This window comes from Rhinolophus ferrumequinum, chromosome 5, assembly GCF_004115265.2.
Source record: "Rhinolophus ferrumequinum isolate MPI-CBG mRhiFer1 chromosome 5, mRhiFer1_v1.p, whole genome shotgun sequence".
Classification (NCBI taxonomy): domain Eukaryota; kingdom Metazoa; phylum Chordata; class Mammalia; order Chiroptera; family Rhinolophidae; genus Rhinolophus; species Rhinolophus ferrumequinum.
In genome coordinates this window covers 55,669,569-55,696,597 of record NC_046288.1, presented here as the reverse complement: position 1 = coordinate 55,696,597, position 27,029 = coordinate 55,669,569, and the positions used below count along the sequence as shown (strand labels likewise).

Genomic DNA, 27,029 nt, shown 5'->3' with positions numbered 1-27,029 from the left:
GGCCTCTCCACTAATACCGGGAGACATAGAAGCCCTACCTAATACATAGAAACAAACACAGGGAGGCAGCCAAAATAGGGAGACAAAGGAACATGTCCCAAATGAAGGAAGAGAACAAATCTCCAGGAAAATAATTAAGCAAAATGAAGGCAAGAAATCTACCAGATGCAGAGTTCAAAACACTGGTTATAAGGATGCTCAGTGAACACATGGAGAAGTTAAACAAAGACATAGGAAACATAAAAACGGAGAAGGAAAACATAAAAAGAACCAGTCAGAAATAAAGAGTATAATTGAAATGAAGAATACATTAGAGGGAATCAACAGTACATTAGATGAAGAAGAGGATCAAAACAGTGATTTAGAAGATAAGGTAGCAGAAAACATCCAAACAGAACAGCAAAAAGAATAAAAAAAAAAAAAGAATAGTTTAAGGGACCTCTGGGAGAACATCAAGCATACCAACATTCGCATCATAGGGGTACTAGAAGGAGAAGAGAGAGAGAGCAAAGACTTGAAAACCTATTTGAAGAAATAATGACTGAAAATTTCCCTACTCTGCTGAAGGAAATACATATACAAGCCCAGGAAGTGCAGAGTCCCAAACAAGATGAACCCAAAGAGTCCCACACCAAGACACATCATAATTAAAATGCCAAAGGTTAAACACCAAGAGAGAATCTTAAAAGCAGCAAGAGAAAAGTTATCTACAAGGGAGCTCCCATAAGACTATCAGATGGTTTCTTAACAGAAACTTTGAAGGCCAGAAGGGATTGGCAGGAAATAGTCAAACTGATGAAAAGCAAGGACCTACAACCAAGATTATTCTACTCAGCAAAGCTATCATTTAGAATCAAAGGACAGATAAAGAGCTTCCCAGACCAAAAAAAAAAAAAAAAAAAAAAAAGCTAAAGGAGTTTATCACCACCAAATCTGTATTACAAGGACTCTTAGAGGAACTTCTTTAAGATGAAAAAAATAAAAATAAAAAAAGATAAAAAATATAAATACTACAATGGCAATAACTACATATCTATCAACAATTACTTTCAATGTAAATGGATTAAATGATCCAATCAAAAGATAGTGTGGCTGAATGGATAAGAAAACAAGACCCTACATATGCTGCCTACAAGAGAACCACTTCAGATACAAAGACACACAAGGATTGAAAGTAAAGGGGTGGGAAAAAGATATTTCATGAAAATGGAAATGAAAAAAAAAAAGCAGCAGAAGACGCTGGGATGGCAATGCTTATACGTGACAAAATAGACTTTAAAACAAAGGCTATAACAAGAGACAAAGAAGGACTCAGTAATACCACTTCAGGGTATTTATCTGAAGAAACCCAAAACGCTACCTCAGGGGGACAAGTGCATCCATATGTTCATTGCAGCATTGTTTACAATGGCCAAGACATGGAGGCCTCCTGGATGTCCATCAATGGATGAAAGGATAAAGAAGAGGTGGTACATATACACATTGGAATATTGCTCAGCCAGGGAAGGGAATGGATTCTTGCCATCTGCAGCAGCATAGATAGACCTGAATATCACACAGAGAAAAACAGATGCAATGTGATTTCTTGTGTAGAATTATATATATTGTATCTAAAGAACAAAATAAATAAATAAAAGAGAAACAAACTCATAGATGCAGAGAACATTTTAATGGTTGCCAGATGGGAGGAGGGTTGAGGGTAGGTGAAAAAGGGGAAGGGATTAAAAAGTAGAAATTTGTTGTTATACAGTAGTCACATGGATGTAGGGTATAGCATAAGAATATAGTCAATAATATTGTAATAACTATGTATGGTGTCCTATAGGTACTAGATTTTTGGAGGTGATAGATGGAAGGGGATGGGGAGAAAGGTGAAAAAGAGGGAAGGCATTAAGGAGCACAAATTGGTAGTTACAAAACTGTCATGGGGATGTACAGCACAGGGAAGATAGTCAATAATATGGTAATAACTATGTATAGTGCCAGGTAGGTACTAGACTAGGCAGGGGGATCACTTCGTAAATTATGCAAATGACTAACCATTATGCTGTGCTCCTGAAATTAATATGAAATAATATTTAACATCAATTATAATTGAAAAATTTAAAAAGGGGAGTGGGGAAAGGTGAAGGGAAATAAGAGGTTCAAATTTCCAGGTATAAAACAAATAAGTCATGGGGATGTAATGTACAGCATAGGGAATATAGTCAGTAATATTTTGATAGTGTGATACAATGTCATATGGCTGCTGGATTTTGGTGGTCAGGGCTTTAGGTATATAAATGTCGAATAACTATTGTGTATCCTTAAAATTAAGATAATATTGTAGGTTAGCTATATTTTAATACAAATCTTAAAAAATAAAAGTCAAGAGAAGGCTGAGACTTGGAAAGACAGCAATGGAAGAATTACAAAAGATCTCGAAGAGCAAAGATGAGTCATTAGAGACCAAGACTAAGTAAGATCACCCACATCGTGTTATTCTCAATTACAATGTACAGATGTGAAAGTTGGACAGTAAAGAAGGTGGATGGGGGCGAGGGGAGGATTCATTGGAAATATGGTGTTGGAGGAGAGCTCCACAGATACCCAGGACTGCCAGGAAGATGAACAGGTGGGTCCTAGAGCAAATTAAGCTTGAAACATCTCTGGAGGTAAAAGTGGTAAAACTGAAGCGGCCCTGCATTAGACACAGTTCTTTGGAAAAGATAATAACGCTCGGGAAAGTAGAAGGCAGCAGGAAAAGAGGAAGACCAAATATAATAGGGATTGACTCTATAAAAGAAGCCATAGGCCTGAGTCTCCAGGAGCTGAGTGGTGCTGTTGGACAGGACATGATGGATGTCACTCATTCATAGGGTCACCAGGAGTCAGAGCTGACTCAATAGCACATAACACACAATTTCACCAAAGTGAAAATCATCAGAAATTATGGTCTTCTAAGCAATTGTGCTGGTCCTAGTAATCCTTGATAAAAACCTCTGTTCTAAAGGCAGGGGTATTTGACCATCTCAGCATTGGATGAAGTGCTTTGAGAGTTCCTTTCTGTTTTCCATTACTGGATCCTTCTCGGACCTCTTAGTGACCCTTGGCTCATTGCTTGACCCTATTCTCCATCTACATTCACTCCTTTGAGCACTGGCTTTCAAAATTTTGATCATGCCACACAATAAAAAATGTTTTATAATGCAACTCATTATATATTGAATAAAACAAAAATGAAAGAAATATAAAAAAAAAAAACAACCCCACTGCATGGGATATATCCAATATTGTTCACTTGTTGCTTTTTCTTTCTTCTTGTTTTTAATACTAGTTAATACTCACTAAGTTGATTTCATGACCCAACAACTCAACAATATAATAGCTTTGTTCTAAGTGATCTCTAGTGCCATAGGTTTAAATATCATCTATGATTCTTACATTTATCTCTTCCACGTCCTTTCTCCAGAACTTCTGAATTCTGTATCATACTTGACATCTCAATGTGGACATTTTTCTAAACCCGTTCCTCTTCCCTTTATAGTCCACTTTTTGGCAAAATGGCAACACCACACAGTCAGATGCTCAGGCCTGTAACTCCGAAGTCTTTTCTTCTCTCTCATAACCTATTTCTAACTTTGAAATATATGCTAAATCCAACATCTTGGCATCTCTATGACTATCACCTTCACCTTAACCTAAGTCATCATCAGCTCTTACAAAGACCACTGCAAAAGCCTATTAACTATTTTCCTCCACCCTTCACACAACAGTCAATGCTTCAACAAGTCAGGGTGATCCTTTAAAAACATAAATCAGATCATACCCCCTGTTCACAACCATCCAATGGCTCCCAGCACACATACCGTAGGAGAAAATCAAAATTTCCTATTATGGCCTATGAGACGTAACGTGACCCCAGCTGTCTTCTTTTCTGACCTCCTACCCCTCCTGCCTCTTGCTCACTCCTCTCCAGCCAGTTCTTTTGCTGTTCTTGGAAGATGCCAGGGATACTTCCACTTGAGAATTTTTGTACTTGCTGTCCCCTCTGCATAGAATGTTCTTCTTCAAGATATTCACATGGTTTGCTCCTTCATTCATTGAGGTCTCTGAATATTAACTCAGAGCAGCCTCTCCTGACAACCTGAATTGAAAAAGCACTCCCATCAGTCACTGGCCCCTTATCCTGCTTCTTTTACTTTTTGGCACTTATTACCTGACATTACATCCCCAATGAATAAATAACTGAATGTACATAAATGAGTATCAGTAATCACTGTAATGAGAGTACCATTGAGAACTGTAGTCTTGGTACATGAACCCCAATCTTCTTGAAACCATTCTTTCTCTTCCAGATGAATAAATCTATTTTAAGAGCCATCTATGTGTAAATTAAAATGAAGAAAAGAGATCACTTCTGTGAGCTGAACTGGAAAAAGAATAAATAGAATCCCATCGAAACAGGTAAGTAAAGCAAGCATAGATGTTTTTATGTATATCGATATTCACACAAGAGAACTAGGAATCTAACTAGATTCTGTATACTTACTTAGCAAGTAGAATATTAATATACCAAGAATTATAAAGTAGCGAATAAGAGCCTAGACTCTGGAGCTAACTATCCACATTCAAATCCTGGTCCTGAGATTTTGTAGCAATAGAAAACTTTTCTGTGCCTTAGTTTCCCATTTATAAAATGGGGACAATAATAACAGTATTTACCATGTAGTGTGCTATAAGAACAGAACAATGCCTATTACATTCATAAGCCCCTAAATAAAAATTTGCTATTATTATCATTCATTTATAATGTATCCCCAAATTCCCTATCCATTGGCACTCTTAAAATGCACAAATTTTGATGGGAAGCCCCAAATTATGCTTTATATTGCCAAACTTCTTTTCTGGAAAGGTAACGAGTTCATGTTGAATGGAAAAGATATTCCCCCCAAACACTGAAAAAAAATCTGTTACTGAGGCTGAAATCCAGGGAGACACAAAATGGTAGAAATAAATGTGAATCCCTAAGTTCGCATGCATATCAACTGCTTATATTGTACAAAATAAATAGCTGAACAGTTTACAGGTAAGGAAAAATTATAGACTCTTATTTTTCTTAGAGATTAGAACTTAAATTTAAACCCATTTAAGTTCCCTACTATATCAAATGCTCAACATTATGGATATTAGAACTTAGCTTGTGTTTTATACATTTCACAAAATAACACTATTTGGTAGCAAAGCTCACTCTATTTTCTTACAATAAAGATTAAAAAAAAAAAAAAAGACACAAAAATACCCTGCCCCTACAGAGTTAGACAGCAGCTAACTACTTTAATACTGACAGTTAACAAAGCAAAGAGAAAAAGAACTGAGGTATTTCTGTGCTCATTACATTACTATAATTAAAATTAGCTGTTTTCTTATCTGGGCAAGTAGTGGGAAAAATGCTTAAAAGTAAAAAGCTTACTGTAACCTTAGTCATAAGAGAAGTGTCTCATCTTCTCTCTGGAGAATCAGGGATTCATCTGTTGCCCTAGAATCATAATGCTCGTAGCTAAGCCTGACCTCATAATTAACAGGGATTCACAAAATGAAGTGCTAACATGTTAGAAACATCAGCAAGCCTGAAATAAAATTACTGAATCCCCACAGCAAACAATACCTGTGCTTGTTATGATGTTAAGTGGTTTAAATCATTGCATTTCATGTACTAATTATAACAAAATTCAGTAAGCTACTTTGAATACTTGAAGATAAAAACAACATACACTAAAGAACTGTGTGTAACACGGATATTTCAGTTGACTGGCGTCAGAATTTAAGTTTCAAGGTCTGCTAAATTGTTGCTGTTTGAAAGGCCAAGCAGATACTCAGTATTTATTATTTCAAATCACAGGTGATACAAAAGCTACAAAGTAAACACAGGTTTAAAAAAAATCTTGATAGGCTCACTACAGAAGTTTGAGCTTTGTTTAAAGGAGGGAAACAAGTAGTAAAAGTGTAAAACGAATAACAAAAGAATTGCTAAAAAGGTTCTCAAATCTCACTGATTTTTTCACAAACTTATTTTTTAAGTGAGACCTATTAAAATGATGCCTTCAGGTATAACTCAAACACAATTTCAAATGATGAGTACGCCTAAGGCAATCCTCAGTAGTGTATATTCCCCACCAAGAAGTTAAAAAAAAAAACTCGCATAGTTTAATGTTTTGATTTATTAAATATGACAGAAAATCACTCCATTGTATTTATAACAATTTATTTTTACAATATTTAAATGATCATGTTTACACGTTTAAAATGGTCACATCAGTAGTTCTTGCCAGCTTTTGCATTTTCTCCTTTAAATACTTTCTATAGATAAGCTCACAAAAGTAGTACTCTACCTTCTTTATCAATAATTTAGCACAAGATATATTCCTATTAACTGCTGGCATTTCCTTGACATTCAAGAACTTACGACAGGGAATGGGATCTTGGCATTAAGAGATCCTGGCATTAAGAATAAGAGAAAAAAAAATGTCATCTAATCCCAAAACCAGGTATAGAGCTGGGATGGAAAGTACGTGTATTAGTAAACGTTTCTGAACCCAAAGCAATTCTAATGCAAGTTAAACTCAAACTTTCTACAGAAGTTGAAAACCGAAGTGAAACACTCACTGATGGTGCGACAGAAGCAAATAGCCCAAACTGAAGCAAGTCCTTTGGAGCAACTGTTAAAACTGTATGCACATAGAACTGCTTTCTCTAATCAGGAAGGGCTGAAATGGAAAACTAAGTGCCAAAAAGAAAACGAAAAAGTTAAAGCGTGATCCAAGAGGTCTTAGCAGCAAACCGCAAACGATCCCCCACTTACTCCTACAACTAGAAGCTGCTCCGTTGCCCCCATCAGCAGAGGAAGCCACTGGGGATTGGCCCTGGGAAACTAAGGGGCCCCGGGCCCTCTACCTGCACCCTCAGAAGCTGTGGCCAAAGAGGGGCCGGAGAGAGATCAGGACCCTAATTCCACGCCTCTGTCCTATCCCTGCATCGTCAGTCCTGTTTCCCCTGGATGCAAAGAGTAGCCTTGGGGGTTGCGGGGACTGTGGAGCCGGCGGCCCCAGCGCCCTCTTTACCTGGTCGCAGAGACGCGGCCAAGCAGGGAGGGTGAGGGTGCGTGTTCGCATCGGCGACACGGGCCGCCCGCGCCTTCCCGTCCCGCTAGAGCCCGGATTCCGAGGCCGCTTCTGGAGTCTTCGCCAGCGGACCACTGGCTACCAGACTGGCAGAGAAACAACAGACAACTCGTCCGAGAAAGAGCCGCGCCGGCCGTCATTCATAATCCGGCGGACCGGAAGCAGAGGGGGTTACGTCACTTCCGACCGTGGCGCAGAGAAAGTTTTCCCCCACGACTCTGCTGCGGGAACCTCTCAGAGCGGACTGGTGCCGGGACCGGTTCGGAAGGGGCTACGGGAACCTACGGAGTAGCGGGGCGGAGCGGTGAGTTGTGACGAGCGACCCTCCTCCCAGCCGCCTCTGGGAGGCTCGAGACCTCCGCGAGGGATGTGGTGGGAGAATAGTTCCGTGGGGTCTTAGTTTCCTCAGCCCTTATGGGGAAACCTCGTAATTTGCGGGCGATCCCGCGCCCCAGGCTGACCGCTCTTCCCTTTCATTGAGGTCTCTGCGTCCTCCGAGGGTGTTGCGAGCTGGGGCACTCGGACGGAGGACACAGTCCCAGGGGCTAGGTCCTGAGATCCCTGTCTCGGACCTTCCTGAGAAGGTTTTGGCGACTTCTCTGTACAGCTCGCTCTTTCCTGTCTCAGCTTCTCTCGGGCTCCCTCTCAAGGAGCATCCCCCGTGCTAGGCCTACGGTGTGTCAGGCTTTGATCAAAGGATGGGAATTCCTTTTCTTAGTCGCTGTCTGCTTAGTCTGCTGTCGCTTTTCAGGTTCTCTGACATTTCGTTGTTTTAGAATCGGGGTCCTTCTGCCTCCCCTGCGTTTCCAGACGAGTCCCTAGGGTATCAATATAGCCCAGGCCAACATCTAAGTGGAGGAATGAAAAGAGCAGCATCTTTAAAAGGATGCTTATTAGAAAGCATTGCAAGAGCTTGCAAAGACATAAAAGGCAAAGCTTACTAGAGCCGTTATGAGGTGACAGCCCTAATATTGCACTCTGCGTGCAATATTTCCTTCATGTCCTGCACATGCAGATGATCAACTTTGGGCTTCTTTTAAGATTGGCACGTAGGGTGGAAAACAGGATCTAGGGGAAAGCATATATTTATATATGAAGACCCAATTTAGGTTGGAGAATCTCAAAAGCCCTAGAAAGTGTTATTTCAACAAAAACCTCAATAAATATGTTTGAATACCCATCCAGTTCCAAACTCTAGGTATATACCTGTGAATTTAAAAAAAAAAAAAGCCCCTGCTCTCATGGAGTTTACAATTCAGTGGGATTAATGAATTTTAACCAGATGAAGGATTGGGAAGCATGCTTTGCAGATAGGAACATTGTACAGGTCCCTGGTCATGAAAGACCTGTTTTCGGTTTCCTTTTTTTTTTTTTTTTTTTATGTTTAGGGATTTGGGGGTGGGATGGAAGGTGGGGCAATGATAGATTTGAATTGCTTTTCTGTTGCTTTTTGTGAAAGGGCTTTGGAAGTGGTTAAAATTATGTAGAAGAGAAAAGGCCATTATACTTTGATTGCTTAATAATTTTATAGCCATTATTTTGTGGTTCTTTGCAAAGTAACATAGTGATAGGCAAAAAGATAAATATAGACCCTGCCCATAAAATACTTAAGACTTTTATAGGGTATATAATACTTGTGCAAAATAAAAATAAAAAAAATATGTATGGTTCAAGGTAGAAAGTCCCCAGTACCTTGAGAAAGCACTACAAGACATCCTAGGAGGAAAAGATTATTAGTAGTATTTGGGGTGGGAAAGGACATACCAGCTGTGAGTAGAATCCTCCTGAGAAGTAATGTTTGAACTAGGCCTTGATCGGAGTTGGAAATCTAAAAAATGGTTTAAAAAGCTTCTCAGACAGAGAAAAAAATAAATAAGTAGACGGGGCAAAGCCAGCTAATGGCTCTGCTGTGAGGAAAATCAAGATGAAGAATTACAATTTTTGTGCCAGTTGATGAATCTTCTTAAAATCCAGGCCGAGAGATTGGGCTTTATTTTGAAGGCAGTGGGAAGCCTTAATTTTTGAGGAAGAACATTTAAAAAGGAAAAGAAAAATGTGTTACAGGAGCATTAATATGGCAATGGTGTTCCAGTCAACAGTGTTAAAATAGATTATTGCTATAGTATGAAAAAGCTCACAAAGATCTCAACTTGAATAGTAGCAGTAGAGGTGAAAAACGGTGTAAATGTGAGCAATGTTCCAGAGCCACAATTCACAGGAAAGGCCTGCTGATAGTTTGTATATAAGGAATAGAGGAGGACTCAGTGAGGGATAGATGTCGGCTCTAGACCTGACTAATAGAGAGTTGTGTCATTTATTTTAAAAAAGTTATAGGACAGGGAACTTTTGGGGAAGATATTCATAATCTCAATTTTAGTCATAATTTAACTTGAGATACTATTAGGGCAATCAGGCCGATGTGTCTATTAAGCAAGTATGTGGGATTCGAGTTTAAGAGAGATGAGAGTGGGGATAAACGTGAAACTATCTGCCTAGAGATGATAGTTGAAAACGTGATATACATCAGATTACCTGGGAAGAAATTGGCACCACAACTAATGACGATAGACAAGGGCAGATACTTGAGCAATACCAAGAACAACAGTGATGAGAAGATGAGCCAAAGAAACGATAGTCAGAGATATGAGGAAAAACAGAAAAGCTGAATGTGATAGAACTTAAGGAGGAGAAGGTTCTTAGAAAAGGGAAGTAGATAACATGTATTCACTTGGCGGACATTTATATAGTACGTACTATCTGCCAGGCACGGTGCTAGACACATGGTCACAGCAGTAAGTAAGACCAATCCATTGCTGGCCCTCATTCTAGAAATGTACATTCTAGTGAGAAAGACAGATACTGTTTACTTAGTTAACAGTGCAGTAACTATTACAAATAAGTGTGTTACAAATAAGGATGTTTTGGGACCATATAATAGTAAGAATATGTGCAGAAAGAAAATGAGACTTGAAGAATGAATAAGATGAGGAATGGGACATTTTCTACTAAAATGCTGAGGTAAGAAAGATATGTTGAAAGACTTGAAATAATTTCATGCAGCTACAACAAAGAGAGTGGGAATAGCGCGAAACACTAGGTAACATTTAATGAGTATATACTCTGTGCCAGGAACTGTTGTAACTGCTTTACATGTATTACCAGATCATGTAGGGCATTAGAGACCTTGTTAAAAATCTTGTTCTTTAACCTTTGGATAGTGAGAAGTGAAAATATTTTTTTATTTTTATTTATTTTTATTGCTTTTATGAACTTGACTAATTTTCCGCATTGTCTAAGTATAAGGGAATTATACGTGGGAATTCCTTCACTCCATACATCTTTATGAATGCCCAGTCTGTGTCATTAACGTGCGTACTGAGAAAGCATCAGTGAACAAAAAAACAAACTTTCTATTGTAATGGAGTATTCTGTGAGAAAGTAAACACACAGTAAACATAAAAGACCATCACCCAGTAGAGAGAGCTTGGCAGAAAGTTATGTAAAATGATGTAACAATGTGAAAAGTTTATATTGAGTTGTTGGCAATCCCTCTCCTGGGTATACCCAAAAAATCTGAAAACATTTATCCATAAAGACATATGTGCTCCAGTGTTCATTGCAGCTTTATTTACGGTGGCCAAGACATGGAAACAACCAAAATGTCCTTCGATAGATGAATGGATAAAGAAGTTGTGGTATATATACATGGAGGAATACTATTCGGTGGTAAGAAACGATGAAATAGGACCATTTGTGACAATATGGATGGATCTTGAGATTATAATGCTAAGTGAAATAAGTCAGACAGAAAAATTTAAAAAGCATATGATTTCACTGATATGTGGGATATAAACCGAAAACAACAAAGGAACCCAACAAACAACTGAAAGAACAAAAATTCATAGACGTAGACAATAGTTTAGGGGTTACCAGAGGGTAAGGAGGGAGGGGGGAGTGGGGCTCTAGAAGAGGGTAAATGGGGTCTAATATATGGTGATGGAAAGAGAACTGACTCTGGGTGGTGAGCACGCAATGTGAGATATAGATGATATATTACAGAATTGTGCACCTGAAATCTTTTCTACGGCTCATCACTAGTGCATCCTCTAACCATTGCCCTCCTGTGATACCCTATCGCCCACACTAAATCATCTTTTTTCTGCCGTGGAAATAATTTTGAGAGAAGACATTTTAATATATAGTAAACTTGACCTAAGCACATCAAGTTCATGGGTACTAAACTGTAAGTGTGTATTTTAAAATGGAGTTAGGAGGAGGCTCTGTGGTAGGGAGGAACTTACCTGGACTTAAGACTTGGATTTGGATGTACAGAAAACTGAAAGCACTCTTGCTTCAGGGGAAAAGAGCGAGGTAATGCCTGTCAGTGATAGGAAGTAAATTTATCTGTAATAACCATTTGGATATTTTGAATTTTGTATCCTGTGCACAGCACTATTTGTTATAAACAAAATACAGCCAAACTTTGCTCTTTGTCTCTAAATTACCCCTTTTTTTTTCCTTCAGGTGTTTGCAATGGCTGCTACTGTAAACTTGGAACTCGATCCCATTTTTTTGAAAGCACTAGGCTTCTTACATTCAAAGAGTAAGGATTCTGCTGAAAAGCTAAAAGCGTTACTTGATGAATCTTTGGCTCGGGGCATTGATTCAAGTTACCGTCCATCTCAAAAGGTATCTACATGAGTAAAAAACTTGGAGGGAATTTTGTAAGGCCTGTAGTAATACAGTGTTAACATTTAGACCATCTCAAAACAGCCTCTCTGCCAAAATAATCTTTTCTGTGGCATGAAGAAACTATATTCTTTAATTTTCTTACGTCAAGCTTTTAGAGAACTGTTACACTACATAGTTAGCAGAGTGTGGGAGATATTCTGTACCACTTTATGTGTATAGAAACCCACTTGTTTACAATATATTTTAATTTCAAATTCTTTATGATCAGAATGTTTTTCAAAGCTGCTGAATGAAACCACTGCTTGTAATTACTTTCAATGTTTTGGGGGTAAAAATAATCATGATGTAGAAGGACAGAGATTTTGCAATGAAGTGAATTGAATGTATATAGGATAATTTAAGGGAAAAGGGAAATATGGATAAACTATGAGAACTGCGTAGTTCCAATCCTGATAATAACAAAGTGACCAAGCAGCTTTATGTGAAGAGACTAGACAACTTGGAATCAAACTCACCTGTTTTAAATCCCAGCTTACCTCTTACTAGTTGTATGGTAATAGATAACATATCCTGAACATTTACTGTGTCTCAGGTACTTTTCTGAGTGGCGCCTGAATATAATGAATTTTAATTGTGATAACAATCTTTTTGAAATTGGTCTTATTTATTTCCTTCATTTTGCAAAAAGTAAACTGAGGTACATAGCAGCTTAATTTCACCCAGATTCTGTTTCTCTGTTCATAAAATGGGGATAATAAGAACTACCTTGTGAAAATTAAAAGAGATAAAGTATACAAGTCACCCAGTGTAGTATCTATCTGGTATACAGTAGGCGTTTAGTGAATGACAGCTCTCATTACATTCTCAAATACCTTCTAAGACATTCTTTCAAACCTTTCTTAAGCTCTGGCCCTAAAACTTCAAGTCATTCAGGCCTGTAGACCTAGATTCCAAACTGAAAATAGAGGGACAGAACTGCATGTATGACCGGCTCAGTGTGATCCAGACTCTCAAGCTGCAGACAGGACCAAGTGTCAGACTCAGCATCCAAGTAAACAGTGGTATTTTGCCCCCCAGCCTTCTTTTAACAGTAGCTCTAGTACTCTCAACACTTTTTGTTGTCTTTTGAACAGTGGAGCCATTGTGACCTCATTTTTTCTACTATTCTCATTATGGTAGGTTCAATGAGTTCAAATTAACCAAATTAATGCAACTCTACAAAACACACTACCAAATTCTTTCTACTCTAAGTATTGGTATTGTCCAAGTAGGAAAAACCTATTATTACTAAAGAAGCAGTATCTTGAGATTCTAAAACAAAAGGAAGTTCATCTATGAAAGTACATGAAAAATTTATTGTGATTAAAAAACCTGCTGCCCTTAAGTTTCTAACTGGAAGTTACCTTTCTTACTCCTTTAAAGAAAATACTCTGAGGGGCATTTAAAAAGCACAGGTTCATTTAATTTTAGCCTTCAGCTGAACATTTCCATCTTTAGAATTGTGTGAGAATAATTTATACCTGTGTTTTTCGAACTTTAGCAAGCACAGGAGCCACCCAGAGGCAGTGGTTTGCTTATAAATGCCAGCCCCTGGCTCTTTAAGTGTAGTTCCAACATAAAAATTGGTTGATATTTTCATTTACATCAGTTAGTCAAATGTGAAATAATGAAGTTAGAATTTAACTCATCCATTGATGCCTTGAACAACTTCTTTGCTGAATTAGTTAGTAGTTTCCAAATACTGCAAAAACTGTCCTCTATGTTTTTATGTTGCTGACACAATACACTGTTAAGTTTAATCTGCTTTATTAACATTTTCTCCATTACTTTCATAAGTCTACATGAGTGGTCACCAAACTTTCTGAAAAGAGTCAAATAGTAAATATTTTAGGTTTTGTGGGCCAAAGTGGTCTTTGTCACAATTATCTAATTCTGCCATGATAGCATGAAGGCAGCCATAGATAATACATAAATGAGTGAGTATTGCTGTGTTCTAACATAACTTTATTTGTAAAAATATGCAGTAGGCCACATTTGGCCTACATGCCTCAGTTCGCCAACTCCCAGTCTAGACAAACAGCACAACAGTAAATCAAGCCCTGCTACCAGTAAGTCTAAAGCCCATTTCTCATACCTTCCCCTTCTCTTCCTCCTCAAAGTCACCTCTATTCTGAATATGATTTGTAGCATGCTCATTTATATTTTTAAACTTTTATGTATTATAGAAAAATAGATCGCACTCAAATGTTTTGTTTAGAATAGTAGGGAAATACCCTCCGTTGGTGGGGAGGCAATTCCAAGGAGCTACGATATGCATCAACTTTTTATATTGTTAACAACAATAGATAAAAAATTTATATATCAGCAAAGCCTTAACATAAGAACAAGGATCAGAAGTTTAAAACAGAATGAAAAGGCAAGCTACTGACTGAGAGAGAATATTTGCGAATCATGTATCTGATAAAGAACTTGTATCCAGAATCTATGAAGAACTCCATAGACTCAGTAATAAAATAAACAACTCCATTTTTAAAAATGGGCAAAAAATTTTAACGCTTTACCAAAATAAGATATATGTATGGCAAGTAAGCCCTTGGGAAATATGCTCAACATCATTAGTCATTAGGAAAATGTAGATTAAATTTGCAATAATATACCTGTTAGAATGTCTAAAATTAAAAAGATTAGCCATCCCAAGTATTGGTGAGGATGTGAAGGAACTGGTACTCTCCCCTACCCCTGGGAAACGTAAAATGGCATACCACTTGGGAACATGGTTTGTCCGTTGCTTAAAAAGTTAACATACACCTACCACATGGCTCAACCATCCCACTCCAAGACATTTATGCTAGAGAAATGAAAGCATATGTCCGCACACAGACTTGCACATGAATGTTCGTAACAGCTTTGTTTGTAATAGCCCCAAACTTCATGCAACCCAAAATGTCCATCAGTAGGTAAATGGATAAACAAATTGTGGACGACTGGACTACAGTGGACTACTATTCAGCAGTATAAGGAATGATTGTTGGTACACTCAACAGGATAGATGAATTTCAAAATAAATACGAGTATGCTGAGTGAAAGAAGCCAGACAAAAAACAGCACGTACTGTATGATTTCACTTACATGAATTTCAGAAAATGCAAACTAATCCATAGTTACAGAAAGCAGATCAGTGGTTGTCTGAGAATGTCTGAGGCATAATTTCTCTAGGATGTATATTTCTAAGAGTGATTACAAAGGTCCACAAGAAAACTTCAGGGAATAATGATATTGATTATAGTGATAGTTTCACAGGTGTGAAGCGATATGGTGAAACTTAACCAAATTTTATACTTTAAATTGGTGCAGTATATCCGTTATTTCTCAATAAAGCTGTTTAAAGAAAAGAACATTACATTGGTCATAACATGGTATCTTAATTTTTAACTGAAAATTGTTTAACTTTATGATAGCTTTTTTATGATGTTAAATGGTCTTAATATTTAATTACGAGTGTCTTTTTATTTCACCTTTTAGGATGTAGAGCCACCCAAAATTGCAAGCACAAAAACTGTTCCCATTAAGCAAGAGCCCAAAACATCATCCAGTCTTCCTTCTGGCAATAATAATGGCAAGGTTCTCACAACTGAAAAGGTAAAGAAGGAAGCTGAAAAGAGACCTGCTGATAAAGTAAGAGTTTATTTTGATCTAGTAAAAACGTTAAATAAATCATCCCTTTATAGGCAGAAAGTGTTTTGTGCTTACTTTTATATAATAGTGGGTAAAAGTACATAATAGTTGTTTGGTTAATATATTTTGGTAATTGTAGATGTTGATTTTTTGAAAAATGAGTAAAATTTAAAACATTTTTTTAACCATTTACTGAAGTTGTTGTCAACAAATATTTGAGCCCTAGGGGGTATACTGATTTCAAGTGCAAGCTTTAATCTGTAACTCAAATACTCCAGATGGAACAGTTGTTAAAAAGAAAACATAGGAAAGAATAAAGAATAAAGGAAAAATAAAGAATAAAGGTATAAATGACTAAACATGAAATTTGGTCCAGAATGGTGTATACCTTAACAGGGCTACAAACAGTTCTTGGGTTGTCTATTTTCAATGATTTCAGCATATTTTTAATTTTTAATATTTTAGTACCTAGTAATGACTGTATTTTAAAAAATTTTTAATAAGTCCTACCCTCAAGATGGGGTATATAAGTTCCATATGTTTTCATATTTTTTTCTAAATATTAGCATTTCATAAACTGCTTTATATCTGCTTTATAACTTATATCTGCTTTCTGTGCTTTTAAATTTATATAAATGCTATTATACTATATGTATAAACGTGTATGTGTGTGTATATATATGTATATATATGGAGATATATATATATATATACATATCTCCATCCTTTAATAACATTTTCTCCAATCCATGGGTAATTCATCCATGTTGATACCTGTAGATCTGAGTATTTCTTTCAGCTACCATATAATATTCATCCTATGAATAAACCAGATTATCCATTCCCCAACCAATGAGCAATTAGCTTATTTCTCCTTTTTTTTTTATTATAATAGAACTTCAACAAACTGCTTTACACATCTCTTCGCACACATGGTGGTAGTTTCTATAGGATGTATACCTGTAAGTGGACGTAATAGGATAGGTATAACATCAACATTCCTAGGTAAATTATTATCCAAAGTGGATATGTTAAATTTATACTTTCACCAATAAAGTATAAGAATTCCAAATTCTCTGTATCTGTAACATTTATATCTTAAAGACAGGAGGCAGAATTTACTTTGAAGCAAATAATGGCAATGTGTTAAGTGTGGATGACTGGTAGATAGTTCATTATTTACTTCTTTTCAATATATTTTAAATATCAGTAGTTCATAATTTAAAATATTTAAAATAAAAAATAGCCTTTAAAAATAGCTTTGGGGTGGCTGGTTAGCTCAGTTGTTTAGAGCGTGGTGCTAGTAACACCAAGGTTGCTGGTTTGATCTCCACATGGGCCACTGTGAGTTGCACCCTCCTTAAAAAAAAAAAAAATAGCCCTATTAGTGCTGTGGCTTCTCAATTCAAAGCATCTGATGAAAGGTAAAAAGGAGGAATATAAATACATCCATCGGACTTCCAGAATTCTTTAATGTATAAAGGAGTATAAAGAGAAATACAGATGCATGCTAAACTGTTCTGATTTATTTATTTCTACCTTGCTGGTTTCTTTTAATATACTAATTAGAAATTCATTATAGATCTACAGATCTTTACTGTGTACATCTGTCCCTAACTATGTGAAAATATCTGTGAAGTGGCCTTCATCATTGCACACTGTCCATCTTATATCTGGTAATTTCAAGTTTATTATAACATGTTCTTTCCGATTGGTGCTTTTTATAGACAAAATCAGACATCACTGAAGGAGTGGATATTCCAAAGAAACCTAGATTGGAGAAACCAGAGACACGGTCCTCTCCCATTACTGTCCAAACCAGCAAGGATTTAGCTATGGCTGACCTTTCCAGTTTTGAGGAGACGAGTGCTGATGATTTTGCCATGGAGATGGGCTTGGCCTGTGTTGTTTGCAGGTAAGTTGTACCTTACCACAGATTCTTTTGTTTCTTCGTAAAGAGCAAACAACTGAAAACAAAAAAAAAAGGTCAGACCAATTGTTGGGTGTTTTTTATTTCATTTTTATTATTTGTAGGTGAGTAGGTGATAAGTAGATTATTCCCTATGAATTGCCCATATGACAATGTAACCTCTTGAAAATTGTCAAATATTTTATCTTCCTGACTGTTGCATCTTTAATCTGTTGTGATTATAATAGTCTAAGGTTGTAGTGATTGCTTTTTGGAATTTATACTTTTTTGATACACATATTACTACATTCCATTCAATTGATAAGACATTTATTTATTGGTACACCCTGTGCTTGCACCGTGATGTGCTAGGCACTGCATGTAGATAATCAGGTCCAGTTCCCACCTGTATGCAACTCATATATTAATGAAGAGGATAGTACAACATGTAGGTAACAAATATAAAGGAATCGAACAGAGGTACATTGAACAGTTATGAAACTGTTAGAGAATTAGCCAAGTCTACTACCTTCTGAGAGAACGAAAAAGAATTACAATGAGAATTGACAAGGAGAATATAGCCAAATTTAATTATTAAGACACCTTATATATTTATTAATGGAACATAAGATTTAAAAGAAATGAAGTGTTTGTACAGGCTACATGTTGGGGTTTGTTCATTTGTTTTTTGGTTTTCTGGGGGTTTTCCCTCTTTTATATATCAGACTTTATCAGATCATCCCTATAATGGCTTTAAATTGTTGCATGCATTCATGTAAGTGCAATGTTTAATGGTATATTTTCTTAGGCAAATGACAGTGGCATCTGGTAATCAATTAGTAGAATGTCAGGAGTGCCATAATCTCTACCATCAAGATTGCCATAAGCCCCAGGTGACAGACAAGGAGGTGAATGACCCTCGCCTTGTGTGGTATTGTGCCCGATGTACCAGACAAATGAAAAGAATGGTAGGAATCATTTTTCTCTGTTTTAAACAGTCTCTGTCAATATTTTTGTTGATATGTGTTTTTGAAATGAAAATTTCAAAATGAAAATTTGAATTATTAAGATACTGCAAAAAATCGTGTAAGTTAATTATTTAAATGTTTGTTACTATACTGTATATGTGAGATTTATGCATCTAGGCCTAAAGACCAGACTATGTTATATGGTTTTTCTCTGTTCAGCTTTTAGCTTATTCTAATATTTAAAAAGAAAAGGATTGGAGACCCACAAAATATGAGTATTTCTTACTCGTATGTCAGTGTATTTCTAAACATTTAAAAATACTATAATGCACTGTGGGAAGTGGTGAGATGCAAAGTGCCAGCCTTTGGTGAGTCTGGTAAGGAAATACTGAAAATGCCTACTCCAAAGTTTAACCCACCAAATTTACAGTCATACAAAGGCAGTATTTATACGTGCATCTCTGTCCTTCTACCTGTGTTTCTCTGTTCCTCAGTCTGTCCTTCTCATTGTCTTCGAGTGACCATTTACCCAGTGCGCTTGTTCTGTTTACTGCTCACTAACACAGCTGCCTTCAGTATCATACTGAAACATGGTTTCGTTTGTCACACTGCATGGTTTTCTACCTTTTCTTCATTTAAAAAGTAGATAAATGAACTTCGTCATTTTCCTTTTAAAGAAATCAAGTTGTTACTTATTTCAGTGACTTGTCTGATTCCCCCATCCCTGCTCCCCTGCCTTAGATTAGGGACTCCTGATGGAAGAGTTCTCATGTCTGCTAATCAAATGAATTTCCACATACATTTTTCTGACCAAATCTATCTTTTTAAAGTCAGAAGTACTTAATTAAAAGTGAAAAGTCAAGATATCTACTTTACTTTTTAGTCAGTTAAATCAGAAATAAGAAATGTTTGTATTCCTATGAAAAGTAGTAAAAATTCAGTAGTAGGTACACTTTCTGTTTTTAGCTGGAGATTTCTGTGACTGACAAAGTACAACTTTTTCTGCTCAGTCTGCTTTTGATTTTGTGTAATATTTAAACTAGTCGCCCTTCAGGACCTTAACCAAAATGGTTATGGGTGAGCAATTTAGTGCATTCAGGGCATTGACAGAAGTAATCACTAAGATCAGTAATAGTCAAAACAAATAACCTGTCTTTCTTCAGTATATTCAATGTTTTGTTATTATTATTTCATTACAAGTCTGTTAATAAAGTAAGCACTGTTTTCTCCTAAGTTTTTTCTCCCGCATTTTTGTGACTTAGTTTACAGCAAATCTATATTTATAGTTCTAACTCTCTTTGTGGAGTGAATTTTGGCCAGATATCCTACAGATATTTTAAGTTCAACATCTTTAAAATTAAAATTGTTATCTTCTCTACTCAGTTTTTCCCCCAATTGCCTGAACTAGAAAACACCCTTTACACCTTTATATCTCTTCATTTTACCCTATTCTATCAGTCTCATTTCTTGTCTATTACTTGTCTATAGGAAGACCTAGATTGGAATGTTATGATAGTGTGTGGCAAGGTCCAAGGTCATTCTTCAGTTTTATAATGTTCTCTACACTGGGTAATGGGTTTTGCCCCAGCACTAGGTAAAAGACTCTATGACTTATTGCATTGTCTCTCACTCTAAGGTAATAACACATACCTACTCAGCAGCATTTAGAAATATGTGTTGTTTGTGATTGCTGCCTTCCTGGCAATTATTGCCCTGTGTGGGAAATTTCCTACATTCTGTAGTGGATGAGACAGTCACCCAATGAAAACTTATAGTGCCTTTATTGAGCAACACCGAGTCAGTGATAATACCCTAGTTCCCTAAACTAGTATTACCCACAAAGGACAAAGGGTTCTCCGTATTTCTTACTCAACTTCTAAGATGGCTAGGTGAAACAGAAAGCAGAAGACCTAAACATGATCTCCTAGGCAGAGGTCCTTTCTGGCCTTCATTTTAATGAATCTTCATGTGCTAAAGCATACCAGTTAGGTAGGTCTTCAAAATCTAACCTCTGGAATAGTAGATAAGTGTAAGATGGAAAGCCGTCATTACGGAATGATGTATTTTTTTATTTACTCTAAGGCTTGCATTCTCAAAACATGGTTTTTGTAGTAGAGTGTAAGATGGCCCTCCTTTCTTGCTATTTTACCACAGATAAACTTCCAGCATGTTTAATAATATTCTTGATCTGAATGTTGCTTTATAAATGATATTTGAAAGTATGTGTACTTTCATGTGGCAAGTATATAATATAAAAAAATGGGATGAATTAAAACTTAAGAACCGAAATTGTATATACTATTGCAAACCATAGCACAAGAAGATTCCACAAGAAGGTCCAAACAGAATAAAACAGTCTGTAATCAAACTTCCAGAAATGGGAACAAATTATTAATAAATGTTGTTTGGCATAGTCTTGTTTGGCCTTATTAGGATTGTCAAAGACAGTGGAATGGCTGGGAGCATCTTTCTCCATTCAGTATGAATGGATTCTTCCAGGTTCACTTTTCTTATCCTTTGTAAATAATGATGATGAATAAATAGTAACTATTATGTCAGCACTCAACATATTCCAGACACTCAGACACTGCTAAACTCTTACATAATTGTAATTCATCCTCATAACCCATATTTGAAACAGATGGTATTACCCCCATTTTGTAGATGAAGAGAATGAGTCTTTCAGAGATTTACATATTCTGTCTGACTGCGGTAACATAGTTAGGGAAGCAGTTGAGCTGAGTTTTAATCCAATTTCTGTTTGACTCCGAAAACTATGCTCTCAAATACTGCATTATATTATTTATATAGTTATGATTATAACCTGGAAAGCACTAATGAATAAACTGAAAATTGATTACAGTTTGTAAGAGAATTTAGTAAAGTACCTAGTTATAAAATAAGAAAATAATAATTATTGGTCAAATTAAAACTATATATACTTGTAAAGGAATAGTGGATGTAAATTCCTCTTTAATAACAGAAATTTGTATTTGTGAACTCTCTTTAAGAATTCATTGTGCCTAGTTCTGCAGTGTGGAAAAAACCTCAAAAAGCTTCATCATTTATCACTAATGTCTTTTTCTCCCCCTTCAGTATTTAAAACCATACAACTGATCTGAACTACCTTTTAACTCACTCTCACTTAGAGACTTATGCCTGAACCCCAAGAAGAAAACTCCTAAGTCTTTGCCCAACCATAACAAAAAATAAATGTACTTAGTTACTAGTGAAACTAACTGGTTACAAATAGTTTGTGATTTTCCTTTTCTTAAAAAAACAGTTTGGTTTGTCTTGTTAAAATGGTATTTAATCAACCCTAATCTGCATGATTTCTAAAGCACCATATTATTTTTACTATTTAGAAACTAATAAAATGAATAAAAGCATTAATATAATGATAAAAATAATTTGTCCAAGACTATAGTTTGTGTCATCACAGTATTTTTAAATGTTTAATTATATTTCAACTCAATGATAAGTAATGTGATAGATATTTTTATTGTCTTTTTTACGCATTCCACTCAGATTTTGTAGCTAATTTAATCTTAACATTGATTTTTTTTTTTTTTTTTAACAGGCTCAAAAGACGCAGAAACCACCACAGAAACCCGCCCCCACAGTTGTTTCTGTAGCTCCCGCTGTCAAAGATCCGCTGGTGAAGAAACCAGACACTAAACTCAAACAAGAGACTACTTTTCTGGCATTTAAGAGAACGGAAGTCAAGGTACAGTACATTTTATTTCTACCTAAAATTGGCTTTTAATTTAGTTGACTAAACAATAATTACCTGGAAAAATTAATGAGGAATTTTATATACTAAATGGCTGTATGTTGGAAATTAAGATTGCATTACTATTAACTTTAGGCTTGCCATTTCTCTTTTTATCCCAGTTAGGAACTGTCTTAGGGAGCACTCCATGATGCCATACGTTCCCACTCTGCTGTAGTCAGACACTTCTCTCCATCAGGAATTTGCTCTATATTCTAAATCCCTCTGCGCTCAGTAGAAACAGTTTTGCTACTCCCCTTACTTGTGCTGATTGACCTTGTAGCTCTTTTTTCCCTACTTGTTGGCCGCTGAAGAAGTTTTCTTACTTTGTCTAATTTTTTTTTCCTTTTATTGTCACAGACTTTCTTGGTCCCTGCCTCTTACACTAAGGGGCCAGATTATCTAGTGAGAATATCACCTTTCGCATTCCTAAGTTTGCATCCTTAATTTCACACTACATTATTGTTAATGTCCTGGCATTTAGATACGGAATAAAATATTTTTCTAATATAATTGTATAACAAAAAATGTTTGTACTGAGTTACACATTCCAATTTTAAGCACAGTACTAAAGGTGGAAGAAAAAATATTAACACCAAATTCTCAAAGGTTGACCCCAGAATATTCTAAAAATCTTACTTTGTCCCAGTGACTATAAGTAGCAAAGATCAAGAACATTGGGGTGAAGAGTTGATATCCAAGGGATATCCATTATTGATTTGTCATATAGAAACTTGGTGAAATGGAATAAAAGTAAAAATAACTTATTGAAAGTAATTAGAGTTGTTGTATTCTATATTTAAGTCACTTTTAGGTATATTTTTATAATTACTTGTTAACTGCATAAGTTTATTTTTGGAAATCCAACATGAAATCATTTTACAAAAATAAATTAAGGCTTTGGCTGTCGTGCTTGCTCTGCTTAAAAGCTTTTGGTGTTTTTATGATAAACACGGATAAATTTTTACCATGAGAAAAAATTCTTCCCATTCTTATATAAAAAGCAAATGGCTTTCTAAGTAGGATATTGGCAAGGAAACATTTATAGTTAAAAACAGCTGAGAAATTTATTTGCTACACTAAAGTAGTAAGAAATACTTGTTCTCCATTGTTTGTGTTATTTTACTTTTGAGTGTCCTGTTAGTATTATAAGCCATCTGTCATTCTGTTGAAAACAATACCCGTAACAGAAAGCCATTAAAATAAAACGCCATACACACAGGACTTGCTTTCTCATACTTCATAAGTGTTGGTCTTTTTAATTACTTCAGATGGATTTTCTTTTGTGAAGTCTGTTGAAAAATCATTTAGCCATATGGCAGACTGTTTTATGTTTAATAGAAGGAAAAGGGAAAAAAAATTAGATCTTTCATAACTGAAAATTAAAAGTTTACTACACCTGTGTCCTTTTGCTTCTTTGACTAACTTTTTCTCATTACCTGTATGCATTCTTCTAGGAATTTATAATTTATGTAGTTTATCTTCTCTGGGTAACCTTATGACATAGTTACTATATGATGATGTTATTGTTATTAAAAAAAACAAGCTATCATTTTCACAATATCTGAACAAAAATCTGGACTCCTCTTAAAAAATAAAGATCTCAGAGTACTCTATTTTGATTACTTTTCACATTGGTTAAAAATATTTACATGCAGACAGTATCAAAGGCTACTTTGTAAAAACTAAAATGTTTTTCTATGAACTCTTTCAGAGTTCAGTTCTAAAATATAATTGGATATATTTTAGGCATGATAACTACCATATTTTTAAGTAAGATACTGTTTGTAATGCTTTATCTTTGACCTATATGTGAATTTAACACTTTTGTGAATCTTCTTAAGAATATGAAGATAGAAAGAGTGCCAAAGAGAAGTTCAATTCATACTTAATTTGAACAAAATATATATTTGCTAAATGTGAAGGTGAAAAATTTTTATTCTTGGGTGAATAAAAGCAATATTTATTTATATAGTGACATTAGTATCACGGTTAGCTTTTGACTGGCCAAGGAAGTTAATTGGAGAAATCAAAGTGTTAAACTTTAAGAAATACATCTAAGAGTGAAGTGAGTCAGACCTACCCAAAATGTAACTGCAGCTTATGAGGCAGTTTATAAAATCTTTTATACAGAAGCAGGGATCCCTTGTGTGATAGTTTCAAAGGAAACATGGACAAATTTGTGAAAATAAAGTCATGAGACCTTTTTACTATATCACCTGACTTGTACAAGTCCCTGTCGTTACCATTGCATATCAGTGTATAGTTTGCAGTGCAGGAGCTAATTGCTCAAACTTTGAGGGGAACTTTTTTTTTTTTAAATGGGTTCAGAATCTCATACATTCATTGAATAAATAATTATTAACTGAATAACCTCTTTATCTCAGACCTCTCCTAAATATCCTGAGTCTGAACATTTTTGTCAATTACGAGTGAATTCTATTTTTTAAATTACCCACAAGTCATTTGGAGCAAAGTCTAAAAAATTAGATGTCTTACTGAGCTAGATAATACTATTTTGGTTGAGGACAAGTTAAAGCATCAAATCTGATTTTCTGATATGGCTTATAACTGAATTCAAAAGCAATTCTTAAAAAGAAATTCCTTATTTCTGTTTTGGAATCATTAGAACAAGAATTTGGCATCCCAAAATTTCTGCTTTGGAAATGGTAGCACTATGGATAAGTTTTGTTGTATGTGTTTTTTCAGATCAGTTTCATAAGAACTTAATTTTGGTGGTGTGATTTAAATTTCCCAAGTCATTACTTTTGTATAAAAAGTCCAAAAATTAAATTTTTATATATTTCAAAATATTATATTAGGTGTTAATTGTACTTGGCTCTAATGTAATTTTTCTCTCTTTTTTCTTTAGACATCTGCAGTTATATCAGGAAATTCCTCTAGTACCAGTGTTTCCTCTTCAGGAACTAGTGGTCTAACTGGATGGGCAGCTTTTGGAGCCAAAACTTCTTCTGCTGGTCCATCAACTGCAAAATTGAGTTCAACAACCCAAAACAATAGCGGGAAGCCTGCTACCTCATCAGCTAACCAGAAGCCCGTGGGTTTGACTAGTCTGGCCACATCATCCAAAGGTGGAATAGGTCCCAAAATAGGTTCCAGTAACAACACCTCACCTACTGTGCCGTTGAAACCACCTCCACCTCTAACTTTGGGCAAAACTAGCCTTAGTCGTTCAGTTAGTTGTGACAATGTTAGCAAAGCAGGTCTTCCTAGTCCAAGTAGTTTAGTTCCAGGAAGCAGCAGCCAACTAAGTGGGAATGGAAATAGCGGAACTTCAGGCCCTAGTGGAAGTACCACCAGCAAAACCACTTCAGAATCGAGCAGTTCTCCCTCGACATCCCTCAAAGGTCCAACTTCACAAGAATCACAGCTCAATGCTATGAAGCGATTACAGATGGTCAAGAAGAAAGCTGCCCAAAAGAAACTCAAGAAGTAATGTGGCCAAGTAGGTTTTTATATCACATTGCCCTAAAGATTAAAATCTTATTATTAGGACATAAACTGTAATATACTATAGTTTAATAAAAATCTTCATAATGAAATTTCTATTATTTCTTACGTTAAAATGCTACATAATGTTTAGCAAAACTTGGAAATCTTTTTTTAAATCTGTTTAAGTTTTATTTTAACAATTTCCATAGTGTGTGAAATTGATTAGAATGACTAATTCTTGATGACAACTTCTAGAATCCCAGAAGATTGGTAGCATATGTGAATTAAAAAACAAACAAAAAAAGCAATAGTTTGTCTTCTAACTAAGCCCTAAGAATCGATCCTGCTGAATAAGTCACCTTACCAGGTGGCAGGGATAACCCATTATAAAGTTTTCTACTTTCCTCCCAATATTCTGGATGTCTAGTGTCAGTCCCCACCTCATTTCAATTGATTCGCCCTTCCCCCGAAGTGTTTCATCTCCCCTTTCTCAAAATTTAATAATTGATTTCTGACACCCCTATTATTATATCTTTACCCTTTTTTATCACCTCATATCAATTATTTATGTCTTCCAATAGACTGTGAACTACCATGCCCTTTTAAAGCAATATTTTTTCTCACATTGCCCACTTTTCCTTACATTGCCAATGTAACATATGCACATAGTATATACTTAATAAAGGTTGAATTTGATTTATCCTGGGGTTATACAGTTTCCTGAGAATTCTTGAGAAAAATAACCAATCCAAGAGTCTGTGGATGCAAAATTTCTGTTTACGTACTGATAGCTTCTTCCTATGCCATGAAAAATAAGGCTGGTTTATTTGTATTGCCCAAAAATGTTATAGTAGTTTATCTAATTTTAATTAACTTTGTATAAAAGAAGCTCTTATATAATTCTTGAGATTGTTTAGAAGTATGTATATGTACATTGTTAGGTCAAAAAGTTTGAAGGGTCTGAGGTGTTGCCTTTCTTTCAAGCTAGCAAATGAGCCTGCTATTGTTTTACATACATATTCTGACAGAAGACATGAGACTTTCTGGATCAGAGAAACAGTTTATTACTCACAGCAAAATGCAGCAGCCATTTGGTACTTTGTGAATATCTCATTTCACTCAGAAACTGGAAGTCCAATAAATTCCCACGTTCACTAGACTGTGAGCAGCCTTGTTCCTTCAGCTTTGATGTGTGCTACTAAATAGACTCTAATCTCAAATCCTTTCTTTAATCGTTAGATTTGTATAATGTCATTATTCTAAAATATATTGAGAAATGATTTCTGTGAAGATAAATCTTTTTAAATTAATCTTGGTCTTTTTCTAAGGAAAGATTACTTTAAACCACTGTTAAATAATGGGACTTAATTATTCATAGTAAATTAGAATTCAAGACTGAG

The 27,029-nt window shown here is 35.7% G+C and overlaps 2 protein-coding genes across 2 annotated transcripts in view; one reads left to right on the top strand and one right to left on the bottom strand.

The window, feature by feature from the left end:
- GSTCD (glutathione S-transferase C-terminal domain containing) overlaps nucleotides 1-7,228 on the bottom strand; it is a 110,925-nt gene extending 103,697 nt beyond the window's left edge. The window contains exon 1 of the mRNA XM_033105289.1: nucleotides 7,097-7,228. The gene's annotated coding sequence lies outside the window, so the exon portion shown is untranslated. The remainder of the gene's footprint in view (nucleotides 1-7,096) is intronic.
- Nucleotides 7,229-7,351: 123 nt separating this feature from the next.
- INTS12 (integrator complex subunit 12) lies at nucleotides 7,352-26,788 on the top strand. The gene is made up of 7 exons (XM_033106802.1): nucleotides 7,352-7,464; nucleotides 11,685-11,849; nucleotides 15,375-15,527; nucleotides 17,255-17,442; nucleotides 18,245-18,404; nucleotides 21,985-22,131; nucleotides 25,049-26,788. The coding sequence occupies exons 2-7, from the start codon at nucleotides 11,694-11,696 to the stop codon at nucleotides 25,631-25,633; spliced, it is 1,389 nt and encodes a 462-aa protein (XP_032962693.1). The 5' UTR covers nucleotides 7,352-7,464; nucleotides 11,685-11,693; the 3' UTR covers nucleotides 25,634-26,788.
- Nucleotides 26,789-27,029: the final 241 nt, after the last annotated feature.

Bases quoted from the DNA above. Each gene is read 5' to 3' on its own strand.
- INTS12 (XM_033106802.1), top strand. From the start codon at position 11,694: ATGGCTGCTACTGTAAACTTGGAACTCGATCCCATTTTTTTGAAAGCA. The intron at 17,443-18,244 runs GTAAGTTGTACC...ATATTTTCTTAG, and splicing joins TTGGCCTGTGTTGTTTGCAG to GCAAATGACAGTGGCATCTG. The intron at 18,405-21,984 runs GTAGGAATCATT...TTTTTTTAACAG, and splicing joins CCAGACAAATGAAAAGAATG to GCTCAAAAGACGCAGAAACC.